General features: G+C 45.4%; 1 protein-coding gene across 3 annotated transcripts in view; it reads right to left on the bottom strand.

Moving 5' to 3' along the window:
• Window positions 1–13643: 13643 nt before the first annotated feature.
• nipal3 (NIPA like domain containing 3) overlaps window positions 13644–24601 on the bottom strand; it is a 57160-nt gene continuing 46202 nt past the window's right edge. For all 3 annotated transcript variants that reach the window (XM_078423282.1, XM_078423278.1, XM_078423281.1), the window contains 4 exons: window positions 21565–21653; window positions 20773–20836; window positions 19206–19294; window positions 13644–14719 (listed from right to left, as the gene is read on the bottom strand). In XM_078423282.1, the coding sequence (XP_078279408.1) occupies window positions 14568–14719; window positions 19206–19294; window positions 20773–20836; window positions 21565–21653 (394 nt within the window). In that variant the 3' untranslated portion in view covers window positions 13644–14567. The remainder of the gene's footprint in view (window positions 14720–19205; window positions 19295–20772; window positions 20837–21564; window positions 21654–24601) is intronic.

The following is a 24601-nucleotide window of genomic DNA, read 5'->3' as shown; positions in this document are numbered from 1 at the left end:
ATAGTGGCGTTTAAGAAGCTTTTGAATAGACACATGGAAATGCAGGGAATAGAGGGATATGGATCACCTGCAGGCAGTGGAGATTAGTTTCCACTGGCATCATGTTCTACATGGACATTGTGGGCCGAAGGGCCTGATCTGATACTATGTTCTATCAATGTGTGTAATGAGTGTCCTTAAATCAGGAATCAAAGAACATGACCAGTCTGCCTAAAGTTTTTCTGCATAGAATCATTCTTTGTGCCGCACAAATAAAATGTATATAAAACTTGATTAGTGAACACTGTCAGGCACAATGCACACGTGGCTTGTATTTCCAGATATTTCTGCCAGTGTGTGACGCGCAAACACACAGGAGCCACAGAGAATTGACGTCAGTCGGCAGACAGGGCCTGATTGATGCTGATTTTCAATGCTTCATTGCTCATTTATATCAAACAATTCCAGGCGTCATAAAATGCAATCGTTCCTGTAAGCAATAACAAAAAAAGAGAATACTTCACAAATAACTCCAACTCCCCCGCTCGAGATCAGCTGGAAATGAGACAAGCAAACAAACCTTTATACAGTCCTTTTATTCAGTATATAATAACGCAACAGAAATAGAAATCAAGAATTCTGACCCCCCCACCAATAAATGAAGTCAAATGGAGCTTTCAAGACCAAGGTCGATTTTTTAAAAAAAGTGGTGCATCAAAGGCCATTGAACAAAACTGATGTACAAATCACCCTAGATCCAATTGATGGGCTGAACAGGCCAAGTGGGCCAAATGGCCTCCTACTGTTCTCATGCTATCGTTGATTTATAGCAGGCACTGAATGAATCGATCTGTTGAGACAATGAATGCAGAGCAGGCATAGTTTTGATTGATACGGCCTTGAAACAGGCCCATTGGTTCCATGCTGCCCATCGATACCCCACTCCCACTAGTTCTAAATAATCCTGATTTTGTATCCACTCCCTACACATTATGGGCAATTTACAGAGGCCATCTTACAAACCCCACACGTTTCAGTACGTTAGCAGCTGTTTAATATTGTTACCAATGCATTGATACTGATCTGTTGTTCTGCAGGAAACATGTGTAGTTTGCTTTAAACCTGTTTCCAAGGGGGACTTGGAGCTGTACACCTCCTACTACTCTTACTTAAATAGCCAACAGAGGTACGGCCTGGTGCTACTTGAGCAGTGTCCATCTAAGACGGTGTATCTTGTACCTCTCCCAGCCTTACAGAAACTTCCCTCCAGACTGCCTCCTCTCAGCGGCCCAGGTAAGGGAGCATCTGAATCTGTGAAGTTCGCATCACCCATTTATGTCCAGGATTTTGTTTAGCCTCTTGGTAAACAGAAGATTAAATTTATCACCTCTGTTATTGCTCAAACTTAGCAATGAGAAGAGTGCAGCACAGGAATGGCCTTTTCGGCCTACAATATCCTACAAGATCAACTAATCGCCTCTGCCTGCATGTGACCCATGTCCCTCCATTTTCTGCAGTAACTTAACTTGCCAACGCAATTTTCAACCAATTAAAAGCATTTGGGATAGTAGTCTCTTGAAAATGTGGCAGCCAAATTGCAAACAGGAAAGTCCATAGGATAGCAAAGAGATAAATCATTGAGTAATCTGTACCACCAATACTTGGTGAGGCCAGGAATTTCCTGCCCATCGTAACAGGGCCAGGTTATTCCTTGGATTGTAGTTAATGCTTCTTTAAAAGTTAACACCTCCTAAGCTGTTGCTCCCTCAGCAGGTTGAGTTGTCAGTGTGTGCCTGGGTGGGACACGTACTCCCAGACACCTAATTCTCAGGTGGGAGTTTTGCCCACTTACTCCTTGATTTGCTCACAGTTATTATCTCTGAGATTGATTCGTGTACATTTGCAGCTCCTATCATTCTCTTCATCCACCATCTTCCCTGGGGCTATCAAACTTTACAACTCCTCCCCCTTCTGTCATGGGTTAAACTGAGACTGACTCCCCTCCCCCCACCCCCCCATCCCAATCTTTGCACATCCCCAAGCCTTTCCACTCATCACTTTAATTTCACGTTTCATGCATTTTGTGTTTTCATGACTGCTGGCAGATCAATTACCCTCCCGGGATAAATAAAGTTCTATCGTATCGTAACACACTACAGCCCAGTGACTCAGCTGGTAGAGCTGCTGCCCCACAGTGCCTGCCAGAGACCCAGGTTCAATCCTAACCTTGAGTGCTGTCTGCGTGGAGTTTGGAGTGGGTTTCCTCCGGGTGCTCCGGTTTCCCTCCACACCCCAAAGAGGTGCAGGTTTGTAGGTGAATTGGATTCTGTAAATTACCCCTGGTGGGTCGGGAGGGGAGTGCGTGTGAAAGTGAGATAACAGAGAACTAGTGTGAACGGGTGATTGATGGTTGGCATGGACTCAGTGGGCCTAAGAGACTGTTTGCATGCTGTATCTTTCAATCAATTAAACAACAGTTAAAACAGCAGGGGACATTTATGCAATGTCCTCCATGCTGCTATGCCTCACTGGAGTTGTATAAAACATTTACACCAGGCCGCAAAATATGTTAAAGGAGCAGATGAGTAGGTGGAAGGGGTGGGTTTTTAAGAAGGAAGGAGCGGGAGAGAAATGGACTTGTTTAGGGAGGAGATTTCTTGGGCAATAGGAGGACTGGGAGGAAAATGACACCCAGACATTTACTTCATCCATCATTTGCAAGCACAACACATTTACCTCTTCAACAAGATGGCACCTTCAGTGATGTGCAAGTTTAAATCTGGCATTACAGCACAGATCTCTGTCCTTTCACCTCTTTGTCTCTTCAGTGTTTTTCAGTGGGGTTTGTTTATGAAGCAGCTCCACAGGGACATTGCTGACATTGAAATATGTACCAATAGCTCGGCACAATTCACGCAGATTAAGATCTCAAGGGCGTGATTATTGCCGCCTGCAGAATGTTCTTTAGTGATGACGTACACAGGGGATCATTCCTTGGCACTTTATTGATTGATGTCGTTTTAAATTCTATCTTAAAGGAAAAGGGCATTTCAATGTTTAATTCAGATAATCTCAGATGTTTTGATAAAGCAGCACCTTTGACTGCACCACCCACCTGTAATAGTGGGCCAACGAGTTGGTCTGGATTCTGTGGTGTGGGACCTGTCTCCACCTTCTGCCCCAGAGGCTCACGAGGTGCCACTCACTAAGCCTCACTGGGAACAGAGCCTGAGGACCAGGAGCTGATCGAGCTTGCCCCGTGAAGTATAAAACCTCAGCTGAGTCCCACAGCTACAGATGAACAGCAGGAGTCATTGGGTAGTTGTTGGGAACAGCTAACCTGGCTGATGGGTCTAGGCTAATGCTGTCACTACTGCTCCAGTGTAGGTGGGAAACAGAACCTAGGCATCCTGCATTTACCGACCGGGAAACTGACTGTTTATATAAGCAAAACACTTTGCTCCATCTGCGGTGACAGAAGGAGTTTTGGTGCAACAATGTACTGACTCTCTGCTGTTGTCTTTGACAGGGCTGGAGTCATCACACCCAGATCTTTTGCTGGCAATAGCATTCTCCAAGACGCACAAATCGGCAGATGCCCTAAGAAAACCTTATGATCATGGAAGAAAACCTAAGAGCTTCGCGGGCCTTGACAAACAGTATGTTGGTGACCACTCTCGCCTTCCCACCTCCTTGGCTAAACCTGGAGACAAACCGCACCTCTTGCCGATGATTCCCTATGCACAGCAAGGAGACCAGTTCCACCCTCCCGTTCACACCAAGCCACCGGGTTTGTTGTTGGGAGATATTTGGTCCAATGAGGAGCTGCTCCCCTGTGCGGACTTGTCCAATATCTCTGCTGCTGAGATATTCCAGCCTTTCTACAACGATATGCATGAGTCAGGTGGGACTGGAAATTCACCTGATGCAGATGAATGGGAAATTGATGGACTGGATGAGAACGTAGATACGAATGAACAATATCACGGGGTCGTTTCAAGGAAAGGAAATGAGAGCAGATCAACAAATGAAAACGTAGACAGCAATCAAAATCTGTTGGCCCAGTTTAAACCAGAAGATGCCTCAACTGAAAACATTCTACTCGGTGTGACACAGTTGAATTTACTGTTTCAGCAGGAAGATGGATCAGTCAAAGAAAGTGACATTGATGTAAATGAACATGAAGGTGTTGGGGTTGTAAGTGCTCAGTGTGGAGAAGATACAGCCACATACCTTGCAGAGCTGAATAAACTGTTCACAAGTTTTCCTCTGAGCACCCTTTCACAACCTGATGCTTACAGCCATTTTCCATCCACAATCCCTTCTTGTGCTGAGATTTTGAACCATCTTCTGTCGGCCGGACACATCGGTCTGCAACCTGAGGAACAGGTGCCCACGTTTCCAAATGAAGCTGCAGGTAATGTCCCAGCAGATTCGGGAGATCCTCAGCATGTCGACCAACTGGACTGCCCACCTTCACTCATACCTCAAATGCCCGATTACACCCAACATCTTGGCCGTGGTGGCAGAGTGACCGCCGAGAACGCTCTCCTCCCTCACGCTGTGACGGCCAATGCAGCGACCATGCAGCGAGTGGACCTCCCCTGCCACAGTGGAGCAAACGACCCGTTCCCCTTTAGATTTACCTCCTGCAGTCAGAGAGGAACATATGCAGAACCGCGCCAAGCTCAGGAACAGCAATGGTCGGCCCTTTATTGTCCGAGCCGGCATCTCCATTGTGCCGGCTTACGGAAGGACAGTGGACAGAGCCAAGAGCATTCTCAGCACATTGGAGCTGCAGTGATGGAGCCACACACACTTCAGAACAACCTAGAGCCGTGTAGGGGAATGGGGTCGGACAATCCTGTGGATCGCCAAAATAATTTTGTGGAAGATATTGTGAGGCAGCAGAAATGTGGTAAAAAATAGTGCAGAATTGAGATGGAAATATGTGCCAAAAGGATTGGACAGGTTGTAGGTTAAAGACTTTACAGCATGCCATTAACAAGCACAGTGTGCTGATCTGTATGTGTGGCAGTGACAATCCATGCGGTGTTTAAATCGTGGGTAATAGAAAATATTCTTTTTGATGACCAAATATTGAAATCAAACTTAAACCTCATTTCCTCCTTTAGGAGAGAGTGTCCAGATTCAGATCCTTTCATGAGGTTGAGTTGTGTTTTGACGGCTAATGCAACAAAAGATGTTCCATTCAAAAATGAAACATATGCAGAGAGAGACCCGATGGTGAAATTTGCCCAGTAAACATGCAAACTCGTGCTTGTTTTTGTTTTGAAAATGTTCTGGTTCAGTTGCAATGCTGTTTAGTCTCTGAAAAGTGTGTCAATCTGGTATGAATGATGTCAGTAAAATCACACTCTGGGCTAAATTCCTGGTTTCTAAGACAATATGGTTGGATGGATCAGAGTAAAGTCCTTGTGAAAATAAGAAACAGAATGTAAGGTGTGAGGGGACTCTCTACCTATGTGGAGACTAGCTCATTAAGATTTCTATTGTGAGTTTGTGTAAAGGATATCTTAAAGAATAGTTTTAGAAATAGATAGAAAAGTCAACATACTTTTAACTTGACGTTTTTTAATCCAGTGCCAGAGACCCGGGTTCGATCCTGACTATGGGTGCTGTCTGTACAGAGTTTGTACATTCTCCCCGTGACCTGCATGGGTTTTCCCCAGGTGCTCTGGCTTCCTCCCACACTGCAAAGATGTACAGGTTTGTAGGTTAATTGGCTTCAGTAAAATTATAAAGTGTCCCTGGTGTGTAGGATAGTGCTAGTGTGCAGGGATCGCTGGTCAGCATGGACACAGTGGGCCGAAGGGCCTGTTTCCATGCTGCATCTTTAAATTAAACTAAACTAAACTAAGATTTGTTTTTATTGAAGCAAAATGTGTTATGTTTCATTTTTAAGTATGGGTATGATAATTGTGAACCCATGTTTTGAGTTTGATCTTTGGTTACCATTTTTAACCCAATGAAAGAGGCTGCAGAATAAGGCTGAACATAAATCGTTTGGAGTTCCCTCACACTGGGAACGCGTGTTCAGTCACTGGGGGCCTTTGTTGGATGCTGCTGTTATGCTTTGTACTGTATGTGTCAGTGTGACTGAGACCAAGCACAGGTGGCTTCAGTGACTCAGAATATATAACGGGAGTCATTTGCTGCTGCGTCTTTAGCTGTTGTGCGAGCACCTTATGACAGGGACCGTGGAACATTGAACTTTTACGTTTATGCTATTTAAGAATATTTATTTTTATTATGAAAAGTTTTGACACTTGATGAATGGTTTTAAAGTGAAGCGTATCACAAAACAAAAAGTTTTTTTTTTTTTTCATGGGCGGTTTTTTAAAGAGCTGTCATTCTGTTGTAAGAATGCAGTGTCCTGGTTTTCCTTTATTCTCCCAATGCAAACAGTTCATGAAAGGATATTGGAAATTGATCATGTTAAATAAAGCAATATCCATTTCTGTCGCACAACCTTGGAACTGAGGCAGGAGAACTGAAAGTTCGGGATATTCCTGGTGTTAAGGTGTTAAGCGTTAAACAGGTGTTCGGAATATATTCCCAAAGGAAAATCCTGTTGTGAGATTATTTAGCTAAAGTCTGGCACTCTTCTGTTTCCAAGTGTTTATCTGGTAGCTGTATAATTTTCTATAATTTTTTATGCATAAGTGCACATAACTGGCTGTAACAATGTTGACCTGTAAATGAGTAGTGTCACGTCACATCAAGGCAGGAAGGGGGGGGGGAGAAGCAGAAAAAGAGAAAACTGGTTTAACTCTGACGTGAAATGTAAGAGACTACTAAGAATCTGCAATAGAATAGAGGAGAAGCCGGAGGCAAGGGGTGGGTGGCCACACTGGGGAGGACAGGTCACATGCCCCCTCTCTTTGCACCATTTCCCATGTTAAAGCCACATCCTCATCCCAGAGATGGCTCAAAAAAGACTATTCCTGGAAACTCATTTGTAAAGATAAGAACATTCTGCTGATATAAGATCCACTCTCTTGTGTTTGGACTGAACAGGTTGTGTTTTACTATCAGAGAATCAGCAAAATATTTACAACTAATACCAATTGTTAATAAAGCACAAAGCAATGAGCGGGTCAGGCAGCATCTGTGGAGGGAATGGACTGGTGATATTTTGGGTCAGGACCCTCCTTCAGACCACTTCCTCCACAGATGCTGCCTGACCTTATTCCAGCACTTTATGGCTTACTCAAGGTTCCAGCATCTGTAGTTTTTTGTGTCTCCTCTTTGTATTGCTAATATTCTAACAGATAGATTCATTTTTCTTGCAATGTGCAAGAATGTGCTCAGAATTAAAATAAGGGGTAAAATAAATGCAAGATACTTTTGATACAATGAATGCAACGTGCTGATAGATTCTGCCTTGTGGTTCTTGCTTCAGCAGGTTGTGAGACTTGGGACGGCTGGTTGAGCCCGATGGCTTTTTTTTAATGTGCTCAGAGGGAGAGCTGGTAAACAATTCACCACTGCCAGAAAGGAAGTTCTCTCAAATAAGGGGAAGGCCTGGCCAAGCGGTGGGTGGTGGGGGTACTGGGCAGTGACCACCAGTGCTGATGTCTCACTGACTCTGGAACTCACTTCACTCTCTGATGATTCACTCCAGATTTGGTTGTTACATTTCTGTTGTGAACTGGAGATAAGTTACTTTAAACAAACCTAAATATCTGACATATCTGACACTGTCCAATATTGGATTGTGTCTTGATAATTTTACAGATGTATTCAATTGGAAATCTTTTATGTTCTAAAGTGCTGACTTAAAACTTTATTGTTAATAAAAAAGTTAACATTCAGTGCTGTTTGAACTTATTGTGTTATTATTTTGCTTTGTTTTGTGTTTGGAAAGATGGAATTATGTTGAATCTATGGAACCAAGTCTGACCATTTAGTCCATGTGGGCATGGATGGTCAACAATAACCTGGCTTTCATCTCAGTGGAGCTGCCGATTGAGCAAAGCCTTGCTGAAACAGTGCTGAACTCTCAACCTTTCTTGAACAAGTCGCGGCCAAGGCAGGCAAAGAGAACGCCGCCGGCCAGTGGTGTTGCTGTCCACACTTTGCTCAGACGTGCATTGTTTATTCGTTAGTTCTGAAACATCGGGTCAGATCGGACTATGGTCAAACATTGTGCTGGAGTCTCCGTGGGCCCCTGTCCTGCCCCTTGGCGTGACACCCCTGTGACCTCGAGGTCTCCTGGTCACTGCCACAGATCTCAGTCGCCCTGATTGCACAGGGAACCACCACGGCCTGTGAACGAGGACTTTGCATGCACCTTCAAAGCTGAGGGGCCAGGTGCGAAGTCCATCCAAGCCTTTGGGTCAGTGACGTGCAGAATATCCTGTGATCAGTGGTGGGTGAGAGGTTAGGAGTGGGTGAACCTGTGGATCTGTGGGATTATTTTTTTGGTTAAAGAATACAGCCTTTCAGGGAAACAAGCCCTTCAGCCCCCCATGTCCATGACGACCATCGATCACCGTTCACACTAGTTCTATGTTCTCCCACTTTCTCATCCACTTCCCACACACTAGGGGTCATTTACATGGGCCCATTAACCCACGTCTTTGGGATGTGGGAGGAAACCGGAGGAAACCCAAGAACCTGTGAGACAACAGCACTACCTGCTGCACCAGTGTACGTCCTGGCACAAGGTTCTCCCACTGCTCGGTGTTTATTCCTGTGAAGGGAGTTTATGGAAGGAGATTCTTGCTAATGATTGTTATGACAAGCAAGGCGGTGAATGGCTGAAGGGAATGTTTTGGACAGGTTCACCGGGTACACTCAGCTCCTGAAAAACCAGTCCGAACCAGAAACTGGTGCAGTCTTCAGTTGAAGTCTATCAGTGGGAACTGGCTGGACATTTCTTGCTTGAAGAACTTTTATGTGTGCAAGCAAGACCACTGGAGCCTGACACTGGCTCCAGTAACCATGTGTGGCTGCGGTTTAATTAACCCATTCCAAGTTGCCCATTCTTATTCTCCGATAGGGTACCATTACAATTCATGAATTAGACCTGACTGCTTGCACGCTATAAAAAATGTTCTTTCCCAGTGTAATCCCTGCTCTGATATCAAGGCAAAGTATCCTTTGCTGTGAAATTATACAGAGAAGTTCTGAGACCATTCTTGCTTTAGATATATTCTCTGCCTCTGTTCTCAAACTCAGTTGGATTTTTCAACTTCCTGTGACACTCATGGGCAGAACATGACGCAAGCTGAGAAAGACCTAGATCCAGAGATATAGAAATACAAGACTGTGGAGGCTGAAATCTGGAGTGAAAAACAAACGTCTGGAAGATCTCAGCGGGCCAAGCAGCATATGTGGAGGGAAATGGTCAGAAATGGACAAATGGAAATGGATGTTTTGGGTCGGGATCCTTCTTCATAGATTTGGGTCTATCTAGTTTGTCTTCTATTGGCTTAGTGGCAGCAGGATACAACAATGAAATTGCTGTCTTATCACAACAATTAGTTTCAGTCAATCACAGGTAGTGACAGACCCAGTCATAAATAACCCCAGCAAAACTCTGGCAGGAGACTCGAGGAGGAGCCAGCACTGCCGTCTCAGCTGCGGCTTGCCTGCAGTCCGTCTGTCTTTTGTGTTTTTTGTTGTTTTTGTATGAATTGTAGTTTTAATATGGTGTAGGGTTTGTATGTTATGTGTGGGAGGGAACGGGAACTGTAAAATTCTCTCTCCCGAACGGAGACGCGACCTTTGTTTCTGTGTCGTGTCTCCGTTCCCGCTGCGGCCTACCACCGGCCATGCACCTGGGACCACCTGGGGTTCTGGTTCGCAGAGCCCGCGGCCCGGACTCACCACCTGTGGCGCTGGCCGCCTGCGGATGCTGCGGGAGCAGCTGCGACTCGTCTCCGGAGGCTCCGGCGCGGGCCGCGTGGACGTCGGAAGCCCGCAGGCCCCTGGGTGGGGGCCGACATCGGGAGCACCGGCAGCGGCAGAGGCAGCGTGTTCGCCCGCCCCGAATCGCGGGGCTTGGGTCGGCCTGCCACGGAACTTTTACAGTCCGGCGCGGCCTGGAATAGGCCGCGGGATTTTCACCGCCCAGCGGGGGCTTCAATGTCGGGAGCCCCGACCGCCCCGACTTGGCAACTCCAACAGCCTGACCGCAGGAGAAGACGGCAGGGGAAGAGAAAAAGACATTGTGGCCTTCCATCACATTGAGGAGGGGACTGGAGGAGACTCACTGTGATGGATGTTTCTTTTTTGTTTGGTGTTAATTTGTGATTGTGTGTGTTATTGCATTTTTATTGATTATTCTTATTGGTCTTATTGTTCAACTGCGGGTAATGTTTCATTTCACTACACATTATGTGTATGTGACAGATAAACGATTATTGACTATTGATTGAGAGCTTTGAGAAGTCCAACAAGAGTCAAGAACCCGACACTCACCACATGCCAAATCTATATTCTTAAATATATTTACTGAATTTGCACTTGCATCAGTCTGTATGTGAACCACAGGTTTGCTAATCTACCAATTTTGACTCTGCCTTCTGCATCATAAAATAAGAAATTAAAGACTTTTACCTTTCTCAAATCAGCTCTTCCCAACCAATAAAATACGTGGAGATGTACTCACTGTGGTAGAAGGATATGCAGCAGACATCTATATACTAAAACTCTTGTTTGTTTGTTCCTGAACTACAGCCAAAACGGTACACTATAGCGCGCCAGTTTTAGGCCCAGCTTACTCACTGCCATCCCTTTGGTGCTAATGGAAGAAGTTTCATTGAAATCGGTGTTATATTTTTAAAGTTATTCACATTTTCAAGTTTAAATCTATCTCCTAGGGAGGGAGGGGTGTGGAGGGAGGATGAGGGGGATGGAGTGGGGGGGAGGGAGGAGGGGAGGAGAGGGGAGGGGAGGGGAGGAGAGGGGAGGGGGAGGAGAGGGGAGGGTGCTGCACCAATGCAGGACAGGTTTGGGCCCAACGGGTCCATTTGGTCTAGTAGTTGGCTAAAAATTGTAATTCTCTGGGGTAGCTTACATCAAAACTAATTTCCAGGTGAAATCAAAGCCACTGTGAAATTGGACATGACACTGTTATAACACACACACAAGCAGATCCGGCATTTCCCCAGCATCAGGTATGCATCATATGGTGTTGCCCATCATGTGACACTTGATCCAACATTCCTAGCATAAAATGAGCTCAAAACTACAACTTTCAGCTATTGTGGCCAAGTCTCTGTACAACTGGGAGCACGTCACGCCAGTTGTGCTGTTGTCTTTATTTAAAAGGACCAGAGGATCTGAGCAGCCAGCTTGAAAACTGACTACAGGTATCTCAAGTATTACAGGTAAAACCATCAGATCCCTCTGTACATTAGTGCTGTTAAGGGTTTTGCAATTAACTATATACCTTCCCCTACTTTCAACCTCCCAAAATGGAACACCTCACAGTTACTTGGATTAAACTCCATTTGCCAATTCTCCATGCTTTTCTGCAGCTGATCAAATATCTTGCTGCACACTTCTTCACTGTCTGCAGCTCCACCAATTTTGGTGTCATCTGCTAATCAACTCACCTACATTAAAAAAAAATTACAATAGGTGCAGGAGGCCATTCGGCCCTTCGAGCCAGCACCGCCATTCAATGTAATCATGGCTGATCATTCTCAATCAGTACCCTGTTCCTGCCTTCTACCCACACCCCCCGACTCCGCTATCCTTAAGAGCTCTATCCAGCTCTCTCTTGAATGCAGAGAATTGGCCTCCACTGCCTTGAGGCAGAGAATTCCACAGATTCACAACTCTCTGACTGAAAAAGTTTTTCCTCATCTCAGTTCTAAATGGCCTACCCCTTATTCTTAAACTGTGGCCCCTTGTTCTGGACGTTTCTGACTCCAACCATGCATTCTATCTTTTATTCTTGAGCTGTCCTACCGTCTCTGGTCACCCACTCTCTTGGTGTTAATGTACATTTAAAGACATGGGATTTTCATAAATCCAATTTGCCAATGCCATTTCATTGCCCTTCTGAGTCTTCTAATTGCCGGCTTGTGTTATTTTCCTGCTTACTTTATATTCCTCAATGATTTCTGATTTCATCTTTCTAAACCTTACATACACTTTCGTTTTTTGACATACTCTTTGATCATCCTCGGTTCTCTAACGTTCACAACCTTCTCTGTCCTTGTTGGAATATGCCTCAGAAGGCAGTGGAGGCCAATTCTCTGAATGCATTCAAGAGAGAGCTAGATAGAGCTCTTAAGGATAGCGGAGTCCGAGGGTATGGGGAGAAGGCTGGAACGGGGTATTGATTGAGAATGATCAGCCATGATCACATTGAATAGTGGTGCTGAGCTCGAAGGGCCGAATGGCCTACTCCTGCACCTATTGTCTATGCCGGTCCTGAACACTGATTTGACTGTCCATGGCTTCTGGTTTATGTCCAGATGATTCTTTCCCGTGGCATGTTTTTATAAAATGAGTCTCTTTCCACGTGTTGCATTTTTTTTAGCAAAAGTGTGAAATAATTCTCTCCTGTAGATCTCATGGTTTTATTAGCCTGAGCTTGTGGTGTTTTGCTATGACCCCAGGACATTTCTTTAAGTTGACATACTGCATTCACATCCTGTTCTGCTAAGTCAACAATGGCTTTAACTTGAGTCACTGTGCACTCTGCCTCACGGCAAATCTCATCTGGTTTATTCAAAGCAATGGTTCTTGAACCGTCGAATCCACAATTCTAGACAGTCTCTCTGTGAATATTTCATTCTGCGCTCTTGCATGAAATTCACACCCTCGGGAGAGTTTTTGCCTCGTTGTTTTATACCAGTTGTATGAATAATCATCCTCACAAAATGAAGCATCCATTCATGAAGCAGTACTGGCACAATGTGCTGATGTGGCATCCACCAATTCAGAAAGGCAATTGCCACCTGAACTAGAGTCCAGCCACCTCCCTACCAGATTCAATGGTCTTACTGTGGCTGAGATCTCCACTGGTGAGCAAAAGCAACCAGACACAGCCTCATAAATACTGTTAAAGAAAATCAAAAATCAGATACCAAAAATCTGAAATAAACAGAAAATGCTTTGAATTTGTGGCAGGTCAGGCAACATCTGTGGAAAGAGAACTGCTGGGCATGTTCCTCAACCCTGTACATGCTATGTACTGTGCATTATCACCCTCAACTCCCTCCATTTCCTCTACAACATTTCCCATTCAACCATAGCTTCACCCTGTCACAGATGTTTCCTTTCCCTATCCATTCCTCTCCCCACCTTCAATACAATTAACATACTTTTCTCTCTTTCTCTGAACTGATGGAGGGTCTCAGACTGTTTGTTAACTCTCTCTCTTTTCAGATTCTGATACGTGATTTTTGATATCCAAAGCCCTTCCACCAGTCGTAAATAAGGAGTGGTAGAACATTCATCTCCTGCCTGAGTGAATTCAGCTCGGTCCATGAAGCTGATCTGCATTGGGGTAAAGCAGCCCACCTGAGTGACATTGTCACTCTAAACATTCATTCCTTCCACCATTGGTGTAAGAGGCTGCATAGAATATTTCCACGGTTCCAATAATCCAAGATTAGATCATGTTTGCATTCCAAAAGTACTTCATTGGCAATAAGACCACAAAAGGCAACATATAAATTATAGACCATTTCTTTATTGACTATTTATTTTGTCTCCTTTATTTAACAGTATGGAGGAGACATTTAACTGTCCAGCAGAAAATAATGAACAGGAGTTTCTTTAAATAGAGATAAAACAGACATTTTAAACAGTGGAACTCAACAAAAAGTAAAACTCTGATAATCTGCTAATTGAACGTTCAGAAATCCCTACGGTCCAGCGTGTAGCTCACCAACTAATGTCTGGCCCACGCCTTCTTTCGTCGGGATTCCTGTTCCCGAGCTCCCTCCAACGCACCAGGCGCCGGTTCCGCACTCCGTTCCATTCACCAGACCCCTGGAGCCCACACTCTACTGGTAATCCACGGCCCCTACGACTCGCTGGGACCCCTAGTGCTGCCACCTTCTGAACTGCCGGGCCCATGATCCCCCTGCTCTCTTTCAACCAGGCACGACCCTGTTACTGAACTGGTACACTGGGAAATTCATTATAATAGTGCAATATCTAAAATAGTGATACCACAGTTCCAAGTGCGCAAGATTATTGGAGTTTTACTGTACAGCAAATACAAAGTGTCATGAAATAAGATGAAGCTGTCCATTTTAATCAAGTGATTGCAGCGGGGAGCCTGTGACTGCTACTCAACGCAAGGAGCCTGGCTGTAGATGAGTTGTCCAAGTGAACGTGTGGATCAAGGGATGGGGCAGGGGTCTCCCCATCTTACTCTGTGTAATGCTTGGTTGCTCCATCTGGTCTCGGAGCAGTAAGTGGGGAGCAATGAGCAGGAGCTTGTGGGACAGTGATGGTTCTCTGAGCCACTCACACTGTTGCCTCAGTCGCAGGATGGCGAGCTGGAGGAGGACCGTTGAGAGCAGCACACACAGAGCTCAGTACTGGCGCAGGTGGGCAGAGTTCACCTGCCCTGTCGGGTTCACAGCTCAGTCTTGCTTGGATGTCATCTCGGGGTGAGAAGAATTGGGCTCGTGCTGAGGGTCTTGCAGCACATCTGCATTGTGGTCCAGGGTGCCGTATGAGAAGGAGCCACCCAGATCAGGCTGCACTGGGCTCTTAAGAAACATGCTCCCCAGCCCTGGAAAAGAAACAACTCGTGAACTGCAGTAGTGGGGAGATCGGAGGGAGGGCTGTACAGAATACCATCAAAGCCATCAGGACGGTCTGAGTTTTTCTTGCAAAATCATCCATGAACTGCCAGAGGTAAATCTTTTTCCACCAGCAGGTCTCTTTGTCGGTCAGAAAGATTTAACCCTTTTATTCGTAAGTTTAAAAATACTGCACTTGACTTTTAAAGTGCTCACATCGACCTCCCAGCCATCCCAGTACACCCAGTACATCCCAGTACAGCCATCCCAGTATCCCAGGACCTTTAAGGGAACTGCTAAGGTGCTCACTCAACACAGGAACAAGGGAACAACTGACTGGTTTGTTCTATAGAAACCAGTCTGTTTTAATTCTGTAATTGCTATTACTTCCAATTTCAGTTTCCGTGTGCTGTATAGAGTAAAACTTGATAAATCTCCGGTTAAATAATTTTTAGTAACTGTACTATGTAGCTGTTCTTCAGTAACACTGATTTTGCCAAACACCTATTAAAAAATGAAGTTTCTCTGAACTGAACCAACTAAAAACAAGCCCTAATTATCAGGAGAGACTGAATGTCTTCTTTGGAGATGGGCAGATTGAGGGGGTTATACCTCAAGAAACATTATATTTAGTTTGGAGATACAGCATGGAAACAGGGCCTTTGGTCTGGTGAGTCCACATTGAATGTAGATCACTCATTCACACTAGCTGTATGTTAACCCACTTGCTCATCCACTAGGGGCAATTTTCAGAGGCTAATTAACCTACATACCCGCATGTCTGGAATGTGGGAGGAGCCCGGCGGAAACCCAGTCAGAGGGAGAACGTGCAAACTCTAGAGAGAGCACCCAAGGCCAGGATCAAACCCGGGTCTCTGATGCTCTGAGGCAGCAGCTCTGCCATCTATGCCACTGAGAGGGCATGGGATAGTTGAGATGGGTGGTATTTAATGGGAAATGAAATACACACGAGAGAAAGAATACACTGATCAGCCAAAACATTATGACCACTTACAGGTGAAGTGAATAACATTGATTATCTTGTTACAATGCCACCTGTCAAGGGGTGGGATCTCTTAGGCAGCAAGTGAACAGTCAGTTCTTGAAGTTGATGTGTTGGATGCAGGTGAAATGGGCAGGAGTAAAGACCTGAGCGACTTTGACAAGTGCCAAATTATTATGGCCAGACGACTGGGTCAGAGCATCTCTGAAAAGGCAAGGCTTCTGGGGTGCTCCCGGTCAGCAGTGGTGAGTACCGACCGACAGTGGTCTGAGGAGGGACAAACCACAAACCGGCGACAGGGTGTTGGGTGCCCAAGGCTCATCAATGCTCAAGGGCAATGAAGGCTATCCTGTCTGGTCCGAACCGACTGTGGGAAGACAACAAGCCGGTGGAGGAAGTGTGATGCTCTGGGCAATGTTCTGCTAGGAAACCCTGGGTCCGGCCATTCATGTGGACGTCAATTTGACACGTGTCACCTACCTAAACATCGTTGCAGACCAGGTACACCCCTTCAGGGCAATGGTATTCCCTGGTGGAAGTGGCCTTTTTCAGCAGGATTATGCGCCCTGTCACACTGCACACATTGTTCGGGAATGGTTTGAGGAACGTGAGGAAGTGTTCACGATGTTGCCCTGGCCTCCAAATTCTCCAGATCTCAATCTGATTGAGCATCTGTGGGATGTGCTGGATCGACAAGTCCGATCCACGGTGGCTCCACCTCGCAACTTACAGGACTTGAAGGATCTGCTGCTAATGTTTTGGTGCCAGATACCACAGGACACCTTCAGGGGTCTTGTAGAGTCCATGCCTCGGCGGGTCGACGTTATTTTGGCAGCACACAGAGGACCAACAGCATATTAGGCAGGTGGTCATAATGTTTTGGCTGATCGGTGTATTATTAGTGTCTGACAACCAGGAGGGTCACATTTAAAATGGCAGATCAGGAGGAGGTGCAAGGAGGTTTGTGAGTAGAACTTTTATTTTCTCAGAGGGTAGTTCTGATCTTGAACGCAGTGCCTGTGGTAACGTAGTCAATCAGGGACCTGGAGAAGTGGTCAAGTTAAAACAGGAGACTGAATGAATTACTCCGTGTAGAGCTGGTACAGTATTGGTGGATCCAATGACCGTGTGGGTGAGAAGAGACTCACCACAAGAGTAAACTCTGATGCACAGCGGTTGGACAGAGTGGGAGGTTTCTGTACTAAGGATCAGATGCCAAGCAAAACCAGCTTTAAATAAACACACGTGGGCACTTAGGAACTCTCAGATACTTCCTGGATTCAGGATGATCAAGTGTGCAGCAAGTTTCTCCCGTCTCTTGGACTTGGAGTTGCGGGTTTCTGATATTAAGCAGCTGCTGGAATCATGGCACAGTCATTAGAAATCTGGAATTTTCCGGGATGCTGCTTATCCCAGAACTGCGGAGAGTTCAGAGGGAAGTAGGTGGCTACCAACCGGGATAGGAGGTGACAGAGAGGTTGGCAGTGTGGTACTGTTAAACCTTTCAATGGCATTGAGTGCCAGGGAGGAAGGGGACGAACAAAGGGGGGTGGGGGGGAGGGAAGCCCACAACAACTTAATGGAAAGCATGCAAAGTCAACAGGATTGTGGAATTGGTAAAGCATGTTTCACCCAGTCATTGGAATTTGCTGAAATAACGTAAGCTGTTGATAAAGGGAAACCATTGAATAGACTAAATCCCAGGGAGTGATCTCCCCACCAGTGAAGAGATCAACAGGAGGTTCCGCCTCATAAAGGCAGCCAATATCATCAAAGACTCAGACCACCCAGGCCACCCTCTCATCTCACTCCTATCATGGGGAAGAAGTTACAGGAGCCTGGAAACCATGACCACCCAGTTCAAGAACAGCTTCTGCCCTATAACCATCGCACTCTTGAACACTGCACACACGAGGCCTCAGTGCAACCAAAGATGCACATGGAAGTGCACCGTTGCTAAGGATAGACTTTTGCACTAGCATTCCAGTTTTAGCATTCCAGTTATTAATTTATTGATTTTATCTGCGTGTATTGTGTTTATGGGCCTGTTTAGCTGCTGCAAGTAAGAATTCTGTTGTTCAGTTGTCGGTACAAATGATAATTAAACACTCTTCATTCTTGATTTAAATTTGCAAAAGACATTTTTTAAGGTGTTGCAGAGGTTATTGTGGAAAATAAAAAATTGAAAAAAGATAGAATCTGAATAATGATTGCAGCGGGATCTGGTTCATGGTTAACAAAAGTCTAGTATGCAGGTTAGTAACTGAGTAACTGAGAAAGGTCGGAGAATAATATCATTCACTATGAGGGGAATTCAATACAAAAGCAGTCTTATTGCTCCAATTGTATCAGGCGTTGGTCAGTGCTTTTTTTGTGAGTCATTTTAGATTCCCGTTTCCTGGGAAAAAGACTGAACGCAGGCAGACAGGAATGGGAGATTAAATTTGGAATCACATTATTTATGATCTTATTAAAGTTTTGAGCCAGGGCTCGAAGTCCATATGCCTATTCCTCGTCCTGATTCATATGTTCATATATATCATTCTCCTCACCCTCTCTGCTCTCCCTCTCACCCTTCATCACCTCCCGCTCCTGTCCACTGCATGGCCCGCCTGTGCTTTGCTGTCCCTCCCCTCCCTCTTTGCTCTCACTGCTCATGTTCCCGCTCCCATGTGCTCTTACCTTCTTCCCCAGCATCCACTTTGTGTCCTCACAACTCCCTCCTGTCCTCTGTATTCTCCCTAGTCTCCACCGCAGGGACGTGCAGCCTCTTTATCCCCTGCTCCGCTTTTGCTTCCTCACACTCCACCTATCACTCATCTCCTCTGAACACAACCCTTCCCATTTACCCAACTCCTTGCACATCCACCTCCACTGCTGCATTCCCTTGACCCCATACTTGCTTTCTCAAACCCAAAAACCTTTATCACTTCCTTCAAACCTGAGCTTTCTCCTTTACTCTTTGTTCCTTGTTTTCCCCCCACTCTCATGGGCTCACTCTGCTCCCTGTACTTCCACCTTCACTCCCTTGCCAACCTCCTTTGCTCCCTTGCCATTCCCTTCTTTCCATCATGCCCCATTCCCCCTTTCCTCCATCCCTTCACCCTCCCTCTTTACTTCCTTGCCTCCTTCACTTTCCCTTGTCTTGCCTCCCCAATCCTTCAGCCTTTCCTTCACTCTCCCCCTTCAGTCTCTTGCCTCTTCACTCCTTCCCTCTGCTGTCACCGTCCTCTTCACACCTTAGCACTCCCCCTTCACTCCCCTCTTCCCACTCCTTCACACCCTTCAATCCTCCTTCACTTCTTCATCCTTCCATCTTCACATTCCCCCCTCCCTTCCTCTTCACTCCCCATCTCACCTTTGACCTGCTCCCTTGGCTTCCACCGTTGCTCTTTCACACTCCCCCATCACACCCTCTCCTTTCCAAACCAACCCGCCTTGTTCCTCCGCCAGTGATGCACATCGTAACTGACCTGGAAGCACATCCATGGTGATGTATGGTTGAAAAGTCTTTTTCTTGCTTTGTGTGATCAAAAATACTCCTAGAAAGGCGATGCAGGAGCTAAGGAAATTAAAAAATCACAATCAAACAACCATACTTGCCAACGTCTTCAACAGCAACTTAATGGTTCATTTCCCTTCATCTTTCCCTGTGGGGCTGTGAATTAGTTTTCCCTTTTTGAAACATCCAATGATTTCTTAGCTACTCTTCCTACAGGCATTGAGTTACACACCAGGCCTGATCTGGTTAAGTTGCAGCTGGTGCAGTTGCCAACAGTTGGAGTTGGTGCCTGCAAGGGGCGAATGGGATCTGGGCCAGCCTACCCATGGCAGCTCAGGCCTTATCCATAATAAACTATTCTCAGTGTGTAAGTTCATGTGCGTAACAAACCTGTTTGATTACAGGCCACTTAGTTGTCAGCGATGGGTGAAAGAAATTAGGCATGAGCAGAAGAGCAGAAGGAACCCAATGAGAACTTTAAATTATATCATTAGGGGTTACATAAAGGCACAGCATTTTCAGTAGGACCATTAAAAATATTGAAATTCTATTATTGACAGTAAAATTTATTCATAGTTTACTCAGATTAATTTGTTAATAAAACGATTCTGTCTCCAGATTCTCGTCTCTATGGTGCTGGTTTTAATGTTCAATACTACCATCCCCTTATTTTCATCACTACCTTTCCTGAATACCGTGAGCCTGGGAACAAGTTTTCAATCCTCCCCTTCATTGAGTCAGGCTTGGTTATTGCTGTTATCCCAAGTGACAACTTGTCTTTCTGCAGCGCAGTAATTTTATTAACCATGTTCCGTGTGGTTACATGTTTCAAAATTATTCTCAATAGCCTGGGATGCAAATAAGTCACTGTAACAAGAGCAGGCAGGGGATGGAAGGATATGGATACGTGCAGGCAGATGTGCATTTTAACGGCAATGTCGTCGGCAAAGACATCGTGTGCCAAATGGTCTGTTCCTGTACTGTACCTTTCTATGGTTTTCTAACTCATGTACAGTCCCCAACTATCTTTCAATCAATCAATTTTCCAGTCAATCATGTATTTTGAAGGGCGGTACGATGGCATACAGAGCTACTGCCTTACAGCGTCAGAGATACAGGCCGGATCCTGACTACGGGTGATTGTCTGTACGGAGTTTGTACGTTCTCCCCGCGAGGGCTTTTTCCGAGATCTTCGGTTTCCTCCCACACTCAAAAGACGTACAGGTTTGTAGGTTAATTGGCTTGGTATAAATGTAAATTGTCCTGTGTGTGTGTGGGATAGTGTCGGTGTGCGGGGATCGCTGGTTGGTGCGGACTCGGTGGGCCGAAGGGCCTGTTACCGCGCTGTATCTCTAAACTAAAAAAAAAAGCTAAATGTATCAGGGAGAAGGGAAAAAGTGGCCAAAAATAAACACAAAGATAAGATTACTATTCGTCCGAAGTTAGCACTGGGAATCCACAAGTGTTTGTGATACTGTGGCCAAAGCACAGGTTAATTCAGCTGCTGCACAGAGAGTAGATTCCCAGCATCAACCTACCCGAAGACGAACATGCAGATGTGCAGAGCGTCAGTGCCGTTGAACTCCAAATAAAAGATGGCCCCTGGAAAGCAAAACAAGTCTGTCAGGATGGGTCGGGTCTTGTTGGCTTCACCATCACCCCTCTGACCTTCACTAATTGGAATCCCCTCTCCCTGGAGGTTGCAACACCATTCACAAGCTCCTCTTTATTCACAGGGACCGGAAACGCACTTGGAGGCAGCGGTTACGGGGAGAAGGCAGGAGAATGGGGTCAACAGGGAGATAGACCAGCCATGATTGAATGCCGGACGGAGTAGACTCGATGGGCCGATTGGCCTAATTCTGCTCCTACCACTTATGAACTAATGGAGACACCACACTAACCCAAGGGGGGCCGTTACACGCCTGCTGGTTACCTACTACTTCCCATAACTCCTACCCCATTTGCAGGCTTCTAATTATACTCACAAAATGCTGGAGTAACTCAGCAGGTCAGGCAGCATCTCGGGAGAGAAGGAATGGGTGACGTTTCGGGTCGAGACTCTTTCCTTTGTCCCGCCCCCCTGACATCAGTCTGAAGAAGGGTCTCGACCCGAAACGTCACCCATTCCTTCTCTCCCGAGATGCTGCCTGACCTGCTGAGTTACTCCAGCATTTTGTGAATAAATCGATTTGTACCAGCATCTGCAGTTATTTTCTTATTCTAATTATACTCGCTGATAACCCATTTTGGCGCCTTTATCTATTGTAGCCACATAAACTCTCCTGGACGTGGTAAATTTGCCACCCACTGAATGGATGGATACTCACCAACAATGACAGCGATGGTTGTGGACAAAATGTAGCCGACACTGACAATCTGGGATGGATCATACAGCTCGGAAACCTCGCGCAGGAACCTTCAGTATAACAAGGAACAGCTTCAGTCTCAAGCCCTGGAACACACCGCCCTCGCCAAGAACATTGTGTGCTCACACTAAAACCCCAGAGCCTCCCACACCATACTGCAGACCAAGTCATAATCTGTTCCAAACTGTAAAACGGCAGACTCTGGCTCACTGTCCATTTGAAAGAACTGTCCCAGTGACTGAAAGAGCAGCGTTTGGTTTAATGTCCCGAGTGGCAAAGTACAGTGTCAATGTCATTGAGTAATGGAATGAAAGGGCAGTGCCTGGTCCAAGGAGTGGCAGGGCAATATCTCACTGCCCCACAGTATAAAAGGTAACTGTGTCACAGCCCCAGGCTCTGCAGTGACCAAGGTTGACCCAGTGTTCCAGAGACTGAAAGGGCTGTGTTGCTGCAATGCAAACGTATAAAAAGAATACTGAAAACAGTGTCCCTGTCCCACAGTGAAAGGACAGTGTCTGACCCTCCTCCACCCCCTCCGAATCACAGTGTAACGACAGTGTTTCATGGTGAAAGTAGTCTGATCCCCACCACCTTCCCGTCCCTCAGTGAAAGGACAGAGTCTGACCCCCCCGGACCACAGTGTAATGACAGTGTCTGACCCCCCCGACCCAGTGTAATGACAGTGTCTCATGGTGAAAGAACGGTCTGATCCCCACCACCATCCCGTCCCTCAGTGAAAGGACAGTGTCTGCCCTCCCCTCCCCTCCCCCGTCCCATCCCTTAGTGAAGGCACAGTGCTTTTTTTGTTGTTGTTTCTGGATTTCAGCAAAGCATTTGTGAAAGACAGGCTGGTGGAGAAAGGAAAACCCACCAGGATCCGTGGCAAAGAAGCATGAGGTTAAAAGTTGTCTAAGACAGCAAGCCGAGGGAAATGGAAAGATGTTCTCAACGGTGGGGAAGTGTAGAACTAGGGGACTGAGATGAGGAGAAATTTTCAACCTAGAATGAAAAACCTGTGGAATTATCAACCACAGCGCGCGGTTCCGGCCCAATCATTAAACATTTTAGGTGTAACATTAATGGTTAGGGACAGCAGGGATATAGAGAAACATTAGACTAAGTGGACCCATTGGGCCCAATCCTCTCCTGCATTGGTGCAGCACCCTCCCCTCCCCCCTCCCCCTCCCTCGGAGATAGATTTAAACTTTAAAATGTGATTAACTTAAAAAATATAACCGATTTCAATGAAACTTTTTCCATTAGCACCAAAGGGACGACGGTGAGTAAGGTGGGCCTAAAATTGTCACGCTATCGTGTACCGTTTTGGCTGTAGTTCAGGAACAAACAAACAAACAAGAGTTTTAGTATATAGAGAAACATATAGAGAAACAAACAGAGACAGAGTTTTGCATTTGGATGATCAGCCACGATCATATAAAATGGCAGAGCAAAGGACTAAATGACTTGACTGCTGTCCTGATTTTTATGCTTCTATGCGGCCCATTAATTGAGGTTCAAGTCTAATAAGCTGACATGCCTGAGCAGCTGACTCTGCAGGTGATGCAGTGTGCAAGGCAAATTCCAGAAGGGTGGCTGATACAATGACCAAGTGTGAAGGGATATAGAGGAAGACATTAAGTGAATATAGAAATACCACAAACTTCCAGGGAGCAAGGCAAATGGTGATGGAGGCTGAAATAATCGTAGATGAGAAAACACTGTCCCAGTGTGATAAAGGCACTCACCCACTGCCCAACCCAACTATGATGTTATTAATGGAACTGTTTAGTTTAGTTTAGAGATATAATGCAGAAACAGGCCCTTCGGCCCACCGAGTCCACGTCGACCAGCGATCCCCACACATACAAGAACATACAAACTCCGTACAGACAGTACCCGTATTCAGGATCGAACCCAGGTGTCTGGTGCTGTGAGGTTGCACCACTGTGCCACCCATTATATTGAACTGCAGTGTAAATTTGTTGAAGAAAGCAAATGTAATTATATTGTCAACTGGGGGACATTGGTAAAGAGGTAAAACTAAACCCAGATAATCGTTCTTACAGAGTGCTCACTTTTCTCATTGATGGTTTGTGTAAGAGATGTACAATGATGATTCTGGTGATGAGAGGATTAGTTCTCAGGAGTGACCAGGGAATGACAGACAATTGTTATTGGAACAATAAAGATTTTGTCAAATCAAATTTTCCGTTAATCAATGAAGTGCTAAATAAAACATTAAAAAAAACAGAAGCAAGAATAGTTCATGAGTCATTCAATAGCTCTGCCATTCATTTAGATTATGGCTGATCCTTTGCCCCCATTTACATGTTTCCTAGATCCTCTTACACTAAATCCTTTAATGTCTAAAAATCCAGTAATATCGACAACAAATATCCTTTATAGCAACTCAGCTTCAAACAATTGCAAAGGAGTCTGTGCCTGCAAAATGATGCTCAAACACCTCACTCTGAAGATCAGAATTTAAAGTTATAAATCTGAAATGTCTGAACAGAGATCGCTGGGAAAGTTCTTGAGAGAAGTTCTTGAGAGAAGCTCGAGAGAGAAGCTCGAGAGAGAAGTTCTTGGATAAATATTTGTGGTTATCTCTCAGCTCCCTTCTTGTTTCGGGGTCATTAAGGATTGATAATAAATACTGGTATTGTCAGTGACAGATATCTCTGTCCCATGACCAAATATTTTTTTTTATTTAAAAAAAGTTTCACAGGTGAAAAAGGGTGAACTTTTATTGCATGATCTATGTATCTATTCTCTGCATCTATCATTTTAACTAGGGAGCTATGAGTAGGATACATGAGGTTTACGAATCAATTAATTATAGATGTTTAGGAGACTCTTTGCCTTGGATTCTGTCTGGCTGCCAGCATTGTACGGTATGTCCTGGTTACATCGATAGCAACATACTGAGAGAGTGGAATTGATTCACAGATAGCTGAATAAAGTGAGATTGGGGCGGGACAAAGCCTCACCAGTGATA

This window comes from Rhinoraja longicauda, chromosome 27, assembly GCF_053455715.1.
Source record: "Rhinoraja longicauda isolate Sanriku21f chromosome 27, sRhiLon1.1, whole genome shotgun sequence".
In the NCBI taxonomy this organism is placed as follows: domain Eukaryota; kingdom Metazoa; phylum Chordata; class Chondrichthyes; order Rajiformes; family Arhynchobatidae; genus Rhinoraja; species Rhinoraja longicauda.
This window is presented reverse-complemented; position numbering and strand designations above follow the sequence as displayed.